Below are 14766 nucleotides of genomic sequence, written 5' to 3'. Positions count from 1 at the left end.
CAGGTGACCAGGCGCTTTGATGGCTGTCAAGGATTGGACATTGCGAAACTGGCCTGAAATCAGATTTGAACCACCCCTCTTCTCGCAGTCTGGGGACCTTGCCCTCCCCTGGGCTTCCCCACAAGCCGCAGGGACGGCGAGCTGACACAGCCCTTCCCTGAGCACACATTTCCCTTCACCAGTACCTGGCTGTCCAGGCTCACAACAGAGCTATCCCAGCTCGAGCAGGTAAGGAGTGAGTTTAGTCTCTGGCCACGCGCCCTTCTCCATCTCTCCTCACATATCCACGGAGAAGCTGAGGCTCACAGACCTGAAGCGACTTGCTCAAGCCTTGTCTTGATAAAAACTATCAGCCATTCTTCCTTTTATTCCTGCAGCTCTAGGGGTCTCACCCTTTCCGAGAGACCCTACCCTTTCCTAGAGACCCTACCATGAATGAGCCGGAAATACACCCCCCCAGGAAACCACAGCCTGTTGGATCCCTCCTTGGCCCCCCCAGTTGCCCCCTCTGGACTTTCTTTCCACAGCTCCTTCAGCACCTCGCACCAGGACCCCAAATCATGCTCCAGTGGATTCTTTATTTGCTACTGGAGTTATTTTTAAATGCTAAAACTAAGCATTTTGCCCCACAAGGCTATTTCTAAAACCCAGCTCCAACAGTCTCTGTGCTCAGAAGTTGGCCTTAGTTTTCCCCTCAGCAGGGCTTGCAGTGACTCAAAGGGTCTTCAGTGGCTCCCACCATACATACCAGTCCCTGCACCTTGCACTCAGCCATACTGAATACTTTCATCCCTGTCTGCCACTGTTCTTGTGTTTCTTCACTTTTGAATGAACTCATGGCTACTTCCCCATGGCAAAGGCCTGCTAGCTGGTCTCATTGCCCGCTCCCCCAACCCCACCCAGCCCCCATCCATTTGCCAGATGTTTATGTGTCTTCCCTACTGCAAACCCCTCAGTGGCTTCCCATTGAACTTGGATGTAAAATTGCACCTTCCCAAGGCCTTCCATACCTGGTTCCTGGCTGCCCCTCCAACCTCACCTGTCACTCTTCCACCAGCTTACTGTGTTCCAGTCACACCTACCTTCTTCAAATGCTTCAAACACACCAAAAGCCTTTGTGGATAAGATACTGTTCCCTTTCCTCTCACTTTTTCCATGGCTGGCTCCTTCTTATCCTTTAGGCTTCAGTTTAAACAGTCTTTCTTCAGAGAGGCCTTTACTGACCTTGGGTAAGATTGGCTCATCCCATCCCCATCTTGGCACTCTTCATTTTCTTTGTCGCCCATCAGTCATTTTAATTTTTTTCTGAGGGGACTACATTTATCACATTGATGATTGTATTCCCAGTGCCACTAAACAGTAAATATTTGTTGACATAATAAATGATTTTTCTTTCTTGACACATCCAAGACTTACCTTCCTTTCTGTCAAATCCAGGACCTGACACACAGTAGCTACTCAAAAATACTTCCGACAAACTAGTTCGAATTAATGCTGCCTCCTACAGGAAGTCTTCCCTGATCACTACTGTGCCCCCAACCAACTGTGCCTTCTTTCCTTTGAGCTCTCATACATTTTGTCTGTTCTCTTTGGTGGCCCCGAGCACACCATGCCTGATGTTGTAAGTCTCTATCTCTACATGTCATCTTATCTCTCGGACCAAGAGCACTTGAAGACAGGATTCTCACCCAATTATTTACATCCATAATCCTGCATCGGGCATCATCTGGCATGGGTGTACAAATGTTTGTTTTAAGAAATGAATCAGCCAATATGATGGTGTGGGAAAAGGAAGGAGGAATGTAAATGTTGAGTAGTTTATCATTCAACAGTTGACTCTTGCATTGTGGAGGAGGCAGTCCCACCTTGCCTATCTCATGTAGGGGGCTGTGTTATCTCAAAGAAAGTGCTAAACAGGACAACTCCCCCTGCACTTTAGTGTCTCAACAAGTAATGAGGAGTTTCCCAGAACTTCTGGGACTTAGTACTCCTCATGAGAACTGCAGAGCAAAATATCAGCTCCATACTGTAGCAACCTAAGAAAGTTCTGGATTTGAGGGGAGAGGAAGCAAAGAAAGAAAGAAACGAACATTTGAATGCTTATGCTGGAGGCTTCACTGCCTTCCATAATTATTTCTCATAATAACGCTGAATGTATATTACATAACAATCTCTACTTTAGCATTATTGGTAAGAAAATGTATTCAAGGCATCGGGCACATTGTAGGCCCTCACTAAATGAAGATTACTATTTTCTTTTGTCAGATAGGGAAACTGAGGCCCAGAGAAGTGCTTCTAATAATAACACTGCCAGAATTCAAGTCCTGATTTAGTTGAAGTCCTGAGCTCCTTCCCTAAATTTGTGAACATATGGACTGTGTTCACGTAAATATTATATAGCTCTTCATAGCTTTCTGGTGGGAAAAGCATTCAAGAAAGATACTGAATATATTTATTTTGCTCTAGTATTAGTCTTTAAAAGGCAAATCTAGTTCCAGGCTTTAATGTTTGCCTTTTCAGTTATTTAAAACCAAAATAGGATGCAAGATTGAGGGGTACAGTCAATTTCAAATAAAGCACGATGGACACCAGGATGAGTGTGACCATGCAGCTAAGGAACTTACTGTCACCTAGTGGTTGTCACAGCAAGGCAGCCAAGAGTACCAAGCTCCCTGGTGCAGGTGTGGAAAACCAAAACTTGTGAAGGTAGAATCTATCAAATATCACATATATTCACTCCTATTTGCAAAGGTTATTGCCAAATCAGTGTGGTAAGAGATTATGTTTTTCAGTGACCCCCCCCCCCTTCCTCCCTCATCTCTGTCTTGGGACACTTGTGACTTCTTGCTTCCATACCCCCAGGGTATGCTCCTTTTAGGATACACATTTTACTGATGGTAAGCTACTTATCCATATCTCCAGAGGGTCTGTGAGCATCCTGACCAGAGAGGGACTTATCTTTCTTTATATCCTAAGCTCCTAGCACATGGTCTGACCCAGAGGAGGTAGTCAGTGAATGTACGTTGAATGAATGTGAGTGACCGTTTTGACCCAAACTTATCATCACTCTGTATGATTCAGGCCAAGAGTAAGCAGCAGTTTATTTGAATACTCTAAATAGTAAACATTTGAGAGGGGTGGGTGGAGGAATGGAAAGGGCATCTCAGGGAAGTGTCCAGGGTAGGACAGGTGGCCTGGGCAGCCAGCCTGCTCACAGGGCAGTGGATGCCCGGAACTTCTGTGTCAAACAGAACACGGCAGCCGTCAGGGCCGTGCACTGACGGGCCAAGAGTTTCACACTCAGGTCGTGGTAGCCTCTCTCGCAGGTCAGCTTGGCGGCCTCCACAAACTGGTGGTAGGTGTACACCACGTCCCTCAGGTTCCCTGCTGCTTCCCTGTGCCGGGCGGAGCAGCGGCTGCAGTCTGTGAACTGGAAGCACAGGCCGGCCAGCTGGACCAGGTGCTGGAAGGTGTCACGCACAGCCCCCTGCATCTCTTCAGGGGACTGGTCCATTCTGATCACATGCTGACAGCTCAGTAGGAGCTTCTGGGAGCCCATGCAGAGGTGGCTCTGGCTTTCAGAAAAGTGCCAGGTGCACTTCTCTGGGGGGTGTTTGTTCCCATTCCCCCAGGAAGCTTCTAAAATGTCTTGTAATTCCAGCAAGCTCTCTGTGAGTCGGATGAAGCCCTCGGGGGTGCTGGTGGGGGCAGCTTTCAGCTGTCTCAGAGCTCTGGAGCAGTACTCCGGCCAGATGTGGCTGTTCCTCAACAAGGGCTCGGCGCTGCAGCTGTGGGCCCGGGCAGGCCTCCAGGGCAGGCCCAGCTGGCTTCCTGCAGAGGGCGGTGTGGTGAGGGGGGCTGTGGGGTGTGTTTCTGAGTCCCTGTCTTCTTCGTCTGTCTCAGGCTGCAGGCTGCGGAAGCATGTGGCATAGGAGAACTGGCAGCTGCATTGCTCCATCCCAATCCTAGGGGCCACTGTCTCATTCACCCCAGCAAACCCCAAAGATGTGGCCATCCTGAGACTGGCAGAAACGTTCGGATGGCTCTCTGGGGCAAAGCACAAGAAAGACTTCTCAGCAGGAAGGCAGATGCTAGGGCTTTTATCTTTGCTTTCTGACAGTAAACAATGGTTTGAACCTTCTAAGTGGGACTCCTCTTGGGGACATGGTAGTGCTTTTAGCAGAGAAGGACCTGGGTTAAAACAGACCTGCTGAGGAGTGTCCCTAGGGACTGTGTCTTCCCCTGTCACATGGCTAAGGGGCTCTGCTTTGACCTCCTCTAGAGGGAAGGCTGATGGAATGGTCTGGTTTTCAAGCAAGAAATTAGGGTCTAAATTCAACTGTGCCAATAGTTTTTGTCCTTGAGCCTGGCAGGCTTGGCCTGGGGTTTCTCGGCTTTGTCCTTTGGGGTCCGTGGGGGAGTGTGGTGGGGTCAGCTCAGTCCCTGTTACAGGAGTCTCCAAGGAGGGGGAGGCTATTATTCCACCATCTGGGACACTGACACCAATAGTCTGTGGAATAGCATTCGACACATCACCCTTAGGGTCACCTGAGCCCTTCCCAGATTCATCATGAATTACATCGGTGCCATTTTTGTTTGTAACTTCTCCATGATGTTCCAAAGATAGCTGTCCTTGTTGCTCCTCCTTTGGAGGGAAAGAAGCCATCTTCTCTCCTGAATTTATTCCACATTCACCACTTCTAGGCCTGTCTCCAGGAGACAACAAAGGCTCTGTGTATTTGGCGGCAGTTTCTTGCATATGATTTGTAAACAAAGATCCCAATCCTGTGTCAAGCTGGCCTCCTCCCTGCTCTAGTGCGTCTCCTCCAGAGACATGTGGCCCCAGGCTGATGGTCAAGCAGACGCTGTCTGGGTTTGGGTCAGCACTAGAGAGGGAGGTGGTGCTGTCCCCAAGCTGTATGGAAAGTTCTTTGGGGGCACTGCCATCCGAGTCTTGAAATGGAGATAAGGTTTGATACTGAGCAGTATCTGGGCCAGATGAACTCGGGTTGGAACAGTTAGGGGTGTTTACTGAGGAACTGGCAACAGTGGCAGTCACAGGGGCACCCCCAGAATTATCTTTATGAGTGGGGTCAATCCGGAGGCGAATGGCAGAAATAGAAGACACTCGAGAGTCGATGACTGACTTGGTTTCCATGGTCTCTGGCTCCATCTCCATAACCCGAGAGGCTGGGTTTTTGCTCTTGGCCTCCCTCAGAGGAGCCAGCAGCCCCAGGGCCTTGGTCTCCAGGAGCCCTGGCTCACCTTGCATGTCCTGCAGAGAGGACACAGTTGGGGAGGGTGCACCAAGGACCAAGTAGGGTTCCCTGTCGTAATAGCACACGTCGTCCATGCTCTCTAGGGAGGCTGAGGGCACCAGAGGAAATGAGACCTGACAGGTGTAGTCAGTCTGTAGGAAAGACCTTCTTTTTCTCAGAGTCTTGGCATACTTCTTCACCCCTCCCCTTCTGCTTGGCTCTCTTCCATCCGGCCCAGGATTCAGGCTGTCCTCAGGACTGCAAGTGCTAGCCTCACTCTGTAAGCTCGTGGCACTCAGTTCTGCAGCAGAAACAGCTACGGGCCCTGAGAGTCAAAAGAGGAAAATGTCCATAAAAAGCAGAAAAACAAAGAGGCTTACAGAGCTCGGGGTCAGGACTCAGGATTGGGTTCAAATCCTGGCTGGGCTGTGTAACCTGTAGTTAAATCGTGATCTCAATTTCCTTGCCTGAAAGATGGGGATAATAACCATGGTAGACATTTTTTTGATTCTTGGTTGCCCAAGATCCATTTCATTGTCTTGTGGTCCCAGTACCTCAACTTCCTTTTAGGGAATGACAGCTCCCCGGGGATTACAGTCTGCCAGAACTATCCATGAAGGTATCCCACCAAGTGGTCAGATTTATGACCCAGACAGTCAGTCACATATTTCCTAGAATTTCAAACTCAAAACACATTGATTTAAAAACATTATAATAGGGTTGGCCGGTTAGCTCAGTTGGTTAGAGTGTGGTGCTAATAACACCAAGGTTGCTGGTTCGATCCCCACATGGGCCAGTGAGCTCCCCCCTCCTTAATTAATTAATTAATTAATTAATTAATTAAAATAAATATAAATAAATTTTAAAAACCACCATAGTAATAAAAGTAGAGTGCATTCTTTACAGCCACAGTATCCTGACAATGCGACCAGGAATCTCGCTACCCACCCTCCTAGCCTGGTTGCTGCCTGTGTCCAAGGCAGTTCTTCACCTTTGCTGGCAATTCTCTAAGCTATCAAACACCCTTTAACACGTTTTCTTCGTGCTGTGCTATGTTAACCCAAGTCAATCCATAGCCGTGGTGCCAAGCAGCACTGCCATGCAGGGTGAGTGCGTTCATGCTTATCGGGGACCTAGCACAAGACCTGTAGGTGTTCACTCTAAGGGGAACTGCTGCTTTTGTTACTATTGTCACTACCTTTGTGAGGGTTCTGGAGGAGCTTTCTTTTGACAAAAAGTGGCCACGACTCTTAGTCGCAGGTGAGCAGGGTTTTGTGCACACCAGGATGGCTCTTTCTGACAGAGAAGCACTTCCGTGAAGAAGTCCTGAGAATCAGCTAGAAAGAATGAGGACCACAGCCTGACACTTGAGAGTCAGAGGGCTCACATGCTCAAACCAGTTCTTTCCAACCTGGCTGCACTTTACTAAACAGCTTATCGAATCCTAAGCTGCTCCTCAGAGCTCAGCTCAGAATCTTGGAGGCTGGGACCTAAGAATCCATAGTATTGAAACCAGGGCCCTTGGCTGATTTTGATGCCCAGTCATGTTTTAGAGCTGCTGCTGGAGGTCACCTACAGCCACTGAGGCCTAAAAAGGGCTCCCACAGAGAGCCAGGGGCCGGAGTCCCAGTTCTGGGCTGTCTCCCCAGAAACACACTGGCTCTCTCTAAGAAAGGGAGTGTCTAATACGGACCTCTGTCCTTGTCTACACAAAGGCTTTGACTGCTGGGCTGTCATGCCCCATCATGCTCCCAGCACCATGGCTGGCCCAACAGGGCAAGGCTGGGGGTGTGGATGGCAGTTGGCTGGGTTCTTTGGGGAGCAGTGCACAATCTGGCCATGGGTTTCTGCTTTCCGTAGGGACACAGTCAATTAATAAACTTAGGGTAGATGGTGCAGAGTTCATTCATTCACTTAGCAACAACAGTCAGGCACCAAGTGCTAGTAACACAGAGATGAGTGAGAAATGCACAGCTCCTATGCTCAAAGGAGTTCCCGATCTAGTGAGAGAGAAACAGCAACACAAATCACACAAATAAGTGTATAATTACAGGCAGTGCTAAGTGCCAGGCAGGAAGCACCTAGGGTGCTGTAGGAACATGTGACAGGGATGGCAGGTCTGCCCTAGTCTTGGTGGTCTCCGGTTAGAGTTTCTGGAAGAAGTGATTTTCCAGGTGGGACCTGATGGATGGATGGGTATCAGCAGCCAAAAATCGGCGGGGGGGGGGGGGGGGGGCGTTTCAGGCAGAAAGAGCAGCATGTGCAAAAGCCAGGGTGGGAAAGCGCTGGGCACTTTAAAAGAATGGCACGGAGGTCTGTGTGGCAGGAATGCAGAGAGAGGGCTCAGGAGAAGGAGAGAGATAGGCAGAGGCCATGCCACAGAGGGCCTCAAGGGGCCTCCAGGGCTGGCTTTTCTCTCACGAGCAATGGGAAACCACTGGAGGGCAGGGAGCAACAGGAAAGGTCTGAAACTGAAATACGCGTGCTGTAGCTTCCCAAGATCTTCGCAGGTCACCCTCAATGTCTGTGTGCTATTTTCCAATTATTTTTCTGCAGCATGCAGTCTCTCTCTCTCTCTCTCTCTCTCTCTCTCTCTCTCTCTCTCTCTCTCTCTCCCTCCTGCAAGGATCTCAGGTCAGCTGGGAAATCATTCTGTGTGGAAAGACTCCCACGTGCTGTGTGGAGGGAGGAACGAGGAACCTGAGAAGAACATGACCAACAAATCTCCCCTGCCTTCTTACGTACTTTAAGGGGCTACGAATGGCCTCATTTAATGTAGCTTCAGAGTCAATAATGACACAGCTGCTTCCCTCTGCTGGCACTCCTGTCAAACCCTTTTCTTTCTGTGTAAATTATGTCTACACCTCACAAGGCTCAGCCCATTTGCCACCTCTTCTGGGAAGCCTTCCTGATTTCCACTGTTGAATGAATGCTTCCCACCTCTGCTTGCCCACAGTTCTCTGAACCTCCCCTGTAGACCTGACTTGAAGTCATGATGCTTGTAATTTAGGGCAGTGGGCTCAAAGGAGGACCATGATGCTACTTTACTCCTGTGTTTTCCCCTCAAACTTGGTCCCTGCCCTCAGTGGGTACTCAGGAGCTGCCTGCCGCATCTGCAGACCTGCTGGGGAGGGCTCACCTGAGAGACTGTCTGGGGGTGTCAGCTTGTCAGCTGCATCATAGTATTCCTCATCCGAGCTGCCTTCCTCACAAGCAGGGACCAGGGCATCCAGTGTGGAGCTGGGCTGGGCCTCAGTCCAGACCTGCTGGCCCCAGACTGGCGGGCCCCCACCCTGCCGGGAAGCCGAGTTCTCTGAGCTGTCACTCAGGTGGCTGCCCGGGGAGACACTGGAGCACAGGTTATAGTAGTCGGTCCGGCTGCCCTCGTACAGCCCGGGGTCCAGTCTGACAGCACTCAGTTCTGGTCCCCAGTTGAATGTGCCAGGAACGAGACTCTCAGAAAGCTCCGTCTTCTGGCACTGAGGGTTGGCGCTCTGGGCCAGGTCCAGGAGACAGAGGAAGCCACTAGTTTCGATCCTGCTCCTCTCCTTTTGGCTGTCAGAATCAACTGCCTCTGGGCAGCCTGGTGAGCCAAAGAGGAAGAAGCCGGACCTGCTGGAGGAGCAGGCGTCCAAGTCGTCCTCTTCCAGGGCGTCCATGGATTCGCTCGAGCCGCTGGTCCTGCAGCCTCGGCTCTCGGTGTTGGCAGAATCGGATGCTTCGGACTCGGCACTGTCTGTCATGCTGCTGGCTCTCCTGGCCACCTCGGGTGTGGGGCTGTCCTCAGGAGGCTGATTCTCTTTTAGGAGCGGTCTGCAGGGGTACAGCTTCGGCAGGTGTCGGTCAGAGAGAGGCTCCAGCACGCAGTCCGCTTCAGAAGATTCCTCAGAGTCGCTACAAGCCCTGGACTCATAGCCTGTAACACAGGGAACACCAAGCGTTACAAAACAGCATTGGAGACTGGCAGATGCCTATGTGTCCTGCTGCCCCCATGCTGCCGTCCCTCCCATTTTCCAGATGAGAAAACTGAGGTCCAGAAGGGTACCTGGCTTAGTCACGCTGTAGTGACTGACACAGGACCCACAGGACTACAAATTGCATGTTCTCCCCACAACATCAGGCCTCCTTTCCTCCATCTCTCTGAATCACCTACTGGACACAGGGTCACCCTCCATCCCTACTTCCAAGGAGAGTTGTCTGTTCATAGAAACATGGTGGGTACTTAATTGGATTTCACTTTGCTCTGGGCATTATCACCCAGTTTTGCTAACCCCCTCACCAAATCTCAGTTCTGTTCTGCCTGGGCATCAAAATCAGATGGGAATCATACTTAAAATGTATAAAACATATTCCTGGCCTTACCCCAGATGGACTGAGTCAAATAGCTAGGGAGTGGGGCCTATGAATCTGTATTTTTAGCAACTTTATGGGAGATTCTGAGGCTGCTAGGCTGGCACTATTTTGAAACCTGGCCTTGAGGATCCACTGGTGCTATAGGGCTTTTAGGAGAGTGAAAACTCATCCAACTGCTGGTCCTCGGGAGGGATCCATGGAGAGAGCACTGGAGGCATTGAGTCAGTTCTCCAATCTCCTCACCATAAGCCTCCAAGGTGATCTTCCTAAAAATTTATTTCTGATCACATTATGCTCTCTTTAAACTCTCTGATGGCTTCTCTTGCCTACAGGGAAGAGCCTAAGCTCTCCCACGGGAGCTAAGGCCTCCCAGGATGGCCCTGACCCCTCCTCAGCAGCCTGCTCACTTCCTGCAACCTTCCCATGCTCCACTGCAGACAGCTTCTCACACATTATGATTTTGCCCTTTGTGTCATGTCTGCATGTTGTCCCTTCTGCTTGAAATGATCTCTCCTCCCTTCTTTGTCTGGCTAAGTCTAACATGTTCTTCAAGATCTATTTCAAATACCTCCCCCTCAGAAGCGCCTTCTCTGACCTCTGTCACCTCTCCTGGCAGAAGCAATCCCTCTGCCACCAGAATTCCATGACAGCTCGGCTCCCACTCGATGCCGTCTCCCTGACCAGACTGTGAGGTATCATCTTTCATTCATAAATTGTGTTAAAGACAAAGGTAACAAATACCCCAAACTCATCACTGTCTAATTATTTTACTTTATCTTACTATCATCTAATCTCTTGCGATTATTCCTATTTTATCCATGTTGAGGAAATACTAGATAATGGTGTGCTACTGAGCATCTGTCCCCACCTCCACACTCAGGGACATCACGTTGGTAGCTTGAAATTAGCCATGGTGGGAGTGTTTATACCATGGAAGTAGATGATTGCTTCAAATCAGGGCTTTCTTGTTTATCTTTTTTTCCCTGCAGAGGCAGTGGTTAAACTTTTATCAGCAAACCAGTGGGAAAATGCTGTATCAATAGTGCTGAAGCAAAAGCCTGATAGAAACTAGGGGTTGGCCTCCACTACTCCATTCCTTATATGGTGTGACTTTGAGTCCCTTCTATCCTCAGGTATCCCCTTCTAAACATGTAAGGTTGAACATTTCTATCACAATTCAAGAGAATGCAAAAGAGTACATAGGCATGGAGTGAGAAGCTAGGTCATCTGTACTTTCTGGACAAATAAGTGACATCTGTTTTTGCTGGCAAATAAAGACAAAATATAGTGGTTCTTAGAAATTGTTTTATGGAAGTTCTATAGGGAATCAGAGACCTTCAACAGCTTTCTTTCGTTTTAGGGGACTCTCAAGTACAAAGAAAGCTTCTCTATTTAGGGTTTGGGAAAGACCAACTGTTTACCAGGAAATAAATGGGGAAATAGTTCTTGTCGCCTCTAGTGGAAGTCTCAGCTCAACCCAATCCACCACCTCCCTTTCTTTAGGCTGCCCTTAGCTACAAGGCAGTGAAATGGGCCTGTCCTTACTGGGGCAAGCCTCAGTACCTCACCTTCTTCAGCAGATACCCGGTGCACCCGTTGTTTGTTCCCCGGCCAGAGGAAAATGCAGGTAACTGGGTCGACAAACAGCCGGTAGTACCCAGAAATCAGGCAGGCTAGGTCTTTTGCACTGTTGGATTCCAGCAGCAAAGTCAGAACCTATGAAGGTAAAGAGAGCTCTTAAGCTTATAAAGGGCCAAAGGACATCTGAAGACTGACAACAAGACCCTCTGGGGCCAATGAGAGATTCCAAGCAAATCCAGCCATGGTCTTCAGGCAGGCCTCCTCACGTCTTCCATTCTTACCTACAAGACTTGAAGTGAGCTTACGCACGCATGCGCACACATGCTCCCAAGTGCACAGTGGGTTCCTTCCATCGAATCTCTATATCTCCTGCCTCTCTATCCCCTCCCCCTCCCCAGCCCCACATCCTAACCACCCACCCCACCCTGCTCATTCATACAATGGGGCCCCTTTAAGACTTGACCCAGAAAAGGAAAAGGATCAAGAGCAAATGGAGAAGGAGAGAGAGGGTGATAAGAATAAACCACCATCATTGAGCATGCTTGGATTAAATTAACGCAGGATAAATGTAGAACCGTCCAGAGAGGCTCAGGAAGTAGCCCATTTTAATTGCTGCCACTCCAAACTCTTGGGCAGCCATTCGGGTTGCATACAAATACATGTAACAAAATTCTCTGGTGCTCCCATCTAAGTTTCTAAACCCATCAGGAAATTACGTGGCCCAGCTCAGTTTATACAAAAAAAAAAAACCCAAACAACAACTAAAAAAAGCAACTTTTTAGGAACTGCCTGGGAAAATGCACTCTATTTACCACTTTCCCTTTGATGGGGCAGGATGGACAATTTATCCTTTTAAGCAAATGTTGGACATTAGACTTTGTTAATATCCAAACTCATATAAACTACTCTAGAATAATTTAGCCCTAAATTTCAGAAGCTGGATTCAGAATCTCTTCCCCGTGTTACCTTGATGTCCTGAAGATACACTTTGACCATGCTCACTTTCTCAGACTCTTCTGTCAGTTCGACACGGCTGATGTTTGCAAACTCTGCCAACGTGGACATGATGTTGAGTTTACTATTGATAATTTGGCTAATCCCATACTTGGCTCCAACTAGAAGGGCAATGTAGGATTCTCTATCCTGTAACTGCAGAAGGGCGGAAGGGGAGTTAGTTTCCATTCACAAACTAGTGAAAATACATTGCACATGTAACACGTGATACTTCTCTCTGCCGACTCCTGTGACTTCTTATTGTAACTTTTTGTATTTAGGTCTCATAGTCCCTGCCAAGTTCCTGATGACAGAATCTGTATTTATCTACATGTCTAACCAGCAAGCACCCTGAGCCAGTTCAATGAAGTTGGCTTCTCCCATTACCAGTTCTTTCCTTAGACCAGAAAGGTAAAAATGGGGCTGGGGACAGCTGGAAGAGGGCAGAATTAGCCCTTGGGAAAAGTGGGAAGTTTTTCTTGTCACTTCAAGCCTTCCTTTCTGTGATCTAGTCTCTTTTCTGCTTTTTGGTCATCTACTTGTACAAGATTTCATCTATTTTTTCCCTTTCCCCAATTATCTGATGCTCTCCCTTGTTCTCAACAGATTGATTCTCTTTTTCCATCTATATTGTTAGGTCAGCATTCTGATTAAATCAATCAATCACTGTAAATGACTGAGAGGTACATGAAATACACTGAAAGATTTGTTAATATGGAAAAAAGAATCTCTAATTGGTAAATTGTCCAGCTTTGTGCTGGAGAGCTCTTGGGCTGACTGAGCCATGGGGACAGTTCCCTTAGCCACACTCCCCAGCCACTGAATGCTGGAAAGCACATAGCTCTAGGGCTAGGCCTAGGAAGGAAGCCAGAGGAGGAACAGGCCACAGAGCAGAGGGCCCCTTTGCTTCTCTTTTCCCTTCTCGGGACCACTCCTCATTCTTCCCTTCTTCGGAACAATCAGGGCTCCAGCATGGCAGTTGGTCTAACATTCGTATCTTTCTCTCATGGTTTCCCGTTTTTCCTCTTCACCTTCACACACCCAAAGCTCTAGAGTAAATAGCTTACAGTACCCTTCCCTCAGAATGCCTTTCTTTATACTAAACGGTGGCCAAATCCAACCTTCTTGTCTTTCCTTAATCCCTTCTCCTTCCCATACTTGACCTGAGGCTAATAGTGAGTGGTAGCCTCTGTCTTCACACTCCATAGCAATAGCCCTCTCTCATAGCTTTGCTTTGCTTTGTCTTGTTGGCTACTTTGTTCCATCATTTGAGGGTAGAAATCATGTCTCATTCAGCTCTGCCTCCCCCCAACATCTGTCCTAGGGCTGGTACCAAGCAAAGGCATGGTAAACGCTCCCTGATGGTATAATAGTTTCCCAAACAAATTCTAGTATAGGACAGAGTTCTCAAGAATTTTAGGCTGGAAGATTCACTGAGCTTCAGAGGACCTCTAAAGTCCCTTGTAAAAGTGAGATTTCTGTATAATCAGTATGCTGTACACCTGGAAACTAATATAATATTGAACGTCAACTATAATTTTCAAAAAATTTGAGGAAAAAAAAGAGTGGGACTCTATAGTTCTCTAAAACGTACCATTAGAGTAGCATTAAAGATTTTACCGCCATATGTCTTGAGTTCCCCAAGGATCTGTAGGTAATTTAAACGTAGCTGGGCAGCAGAAATAAGTTGCTTAAATAGGAAAACAAAAAGACTGTTAAGTCAGAGTTATTCATTTGCCTCAAATTCAGGCAGTGTTGAAAACGCAGTCCCTACGTTTTCACAACAGACAGCTGGGTGGGTCGGCATGGGCTATGGCTGTATCACCTTTTGTCGGGGTTCCAGCAAATTCTGGTTCCTCTTCATGTGGAAGCTGATGGCTTTCTTGATGTCTTTGCCTTTCATGTTTCGCAGTAAAGTTGGAGATATAAAGTTCTCTATTCCCCAGTCTTTCCTGCCATGAGACATCGGAGACAAAGAGGCCCATTTTTTACAGTGAGTTGGCTCTAATGAAGAGCGTAATTGCATTTGATTCAGTACTTAATGTTCCTGGAATAATACTGTGATTATGAGCCTCTTTCTCAACAGAAGATTTATACATATGTACATATAAGTGTGTGTGTGTATATATATTTATAAATTTATATACTATACATTTATATATTTAATATATATTTCCTCTCTCTCCCTCTCTCTAACCCTAACACAAAGCATAGCCATTCAGGAATTAAACCCCACTGCTCTTTCTGGGACCTCATTACTCTTGGTGTGGTGTGAGATTCTGGCAATCAGAGCGATCTCAATCTTCCTTCACTACAGTATATGTGACAAACAATGATCACTCATGATAGCAACACATAACACCTGTGAATCCCCAAGGTCATGCTTGAGAATGATGCCAGCCTAATGGCCTCAAAATCCCCCAACAAACTTGTTAAAAATACAGATTCTCAGGTCCTACTCCGTAGAGGCTTGACTCAATAATACATCAGGGACGTTTTATGTTTTAAAAATGATTCCCCATCTGATTTTGATGCCCAGATAGAACAGAGCTGAGATTTGGTGAGGGGTTAGCAAACCTGG

The 14766-nt window shown here is 47.8% G+C and overlaps 1 protein-coding gene across 8 annotated transcripts in view; it reads right to left on the bottom strand.

Annotated features, from left to right (window-relative positions):
• Positions 1 to 3076: 3076 nt before the first annotated feature.
• FRMPD1 (FERM and PDZ domain containing 1) overlaps positions 3077 to 14766 on the bottom strand; it is a 114034-nt gene continuing 102344 nt past the window's right edge. For all 8 annotated transcript variants that reach the window (XM_019729138.2, XM_019729136.2, XM_019729141.2 and 5 more), the window contains 6 exons: positions 14011 to 14137; positions 13780 to 13875; positions 12159 to 12341; positions 11180 to 11327; positions 8398 to 9174; positions 3077 to 5583 (listed from right to left, as the gene is read on the bottom strand). In XM_019729138.2, the coding sequence (XP_019584697.2) occupies positions 3212 to 5583; positions 8398 to 9174; positions 11180 to 11327; positions 12159 to 12341; positions 13780 to 13875; positions 14011 to 14137 (3703 nt within the window). In that variant the 3' untranslated portion in view covers positions 3077 to 3211. The remainder of the gene's footprint in view (positions 5584 to 8397; positions 9175 to 11179; positions 11328 to 12158; positions 12342 to 13779; positions 13876 to 14010; positions 14138 to 14766) is intronic.

Source organism: Rhinolophus sinicus, linkage group LG04, assembly GCF_036562045.2.
Source record: "Rhinolophus sinicus isolate RSC01 linkage group LG04, ASM3656204v1, whole genome shotgun sequence".
In the NCBI taxonomy this organism is placed as follows: domain Eukaryota; kingdom Metazoa; phylum Chordata; class Mammalia; order Chiroptera; family Rhinolophidae; genus Rhinolophus; species Rhinolophus sinicus.
The sequence above is the reverse complement of the archived record's forward strand: the minus strand, read 5'-3'. Positions and strand labels throughout refer to the sequence as shown.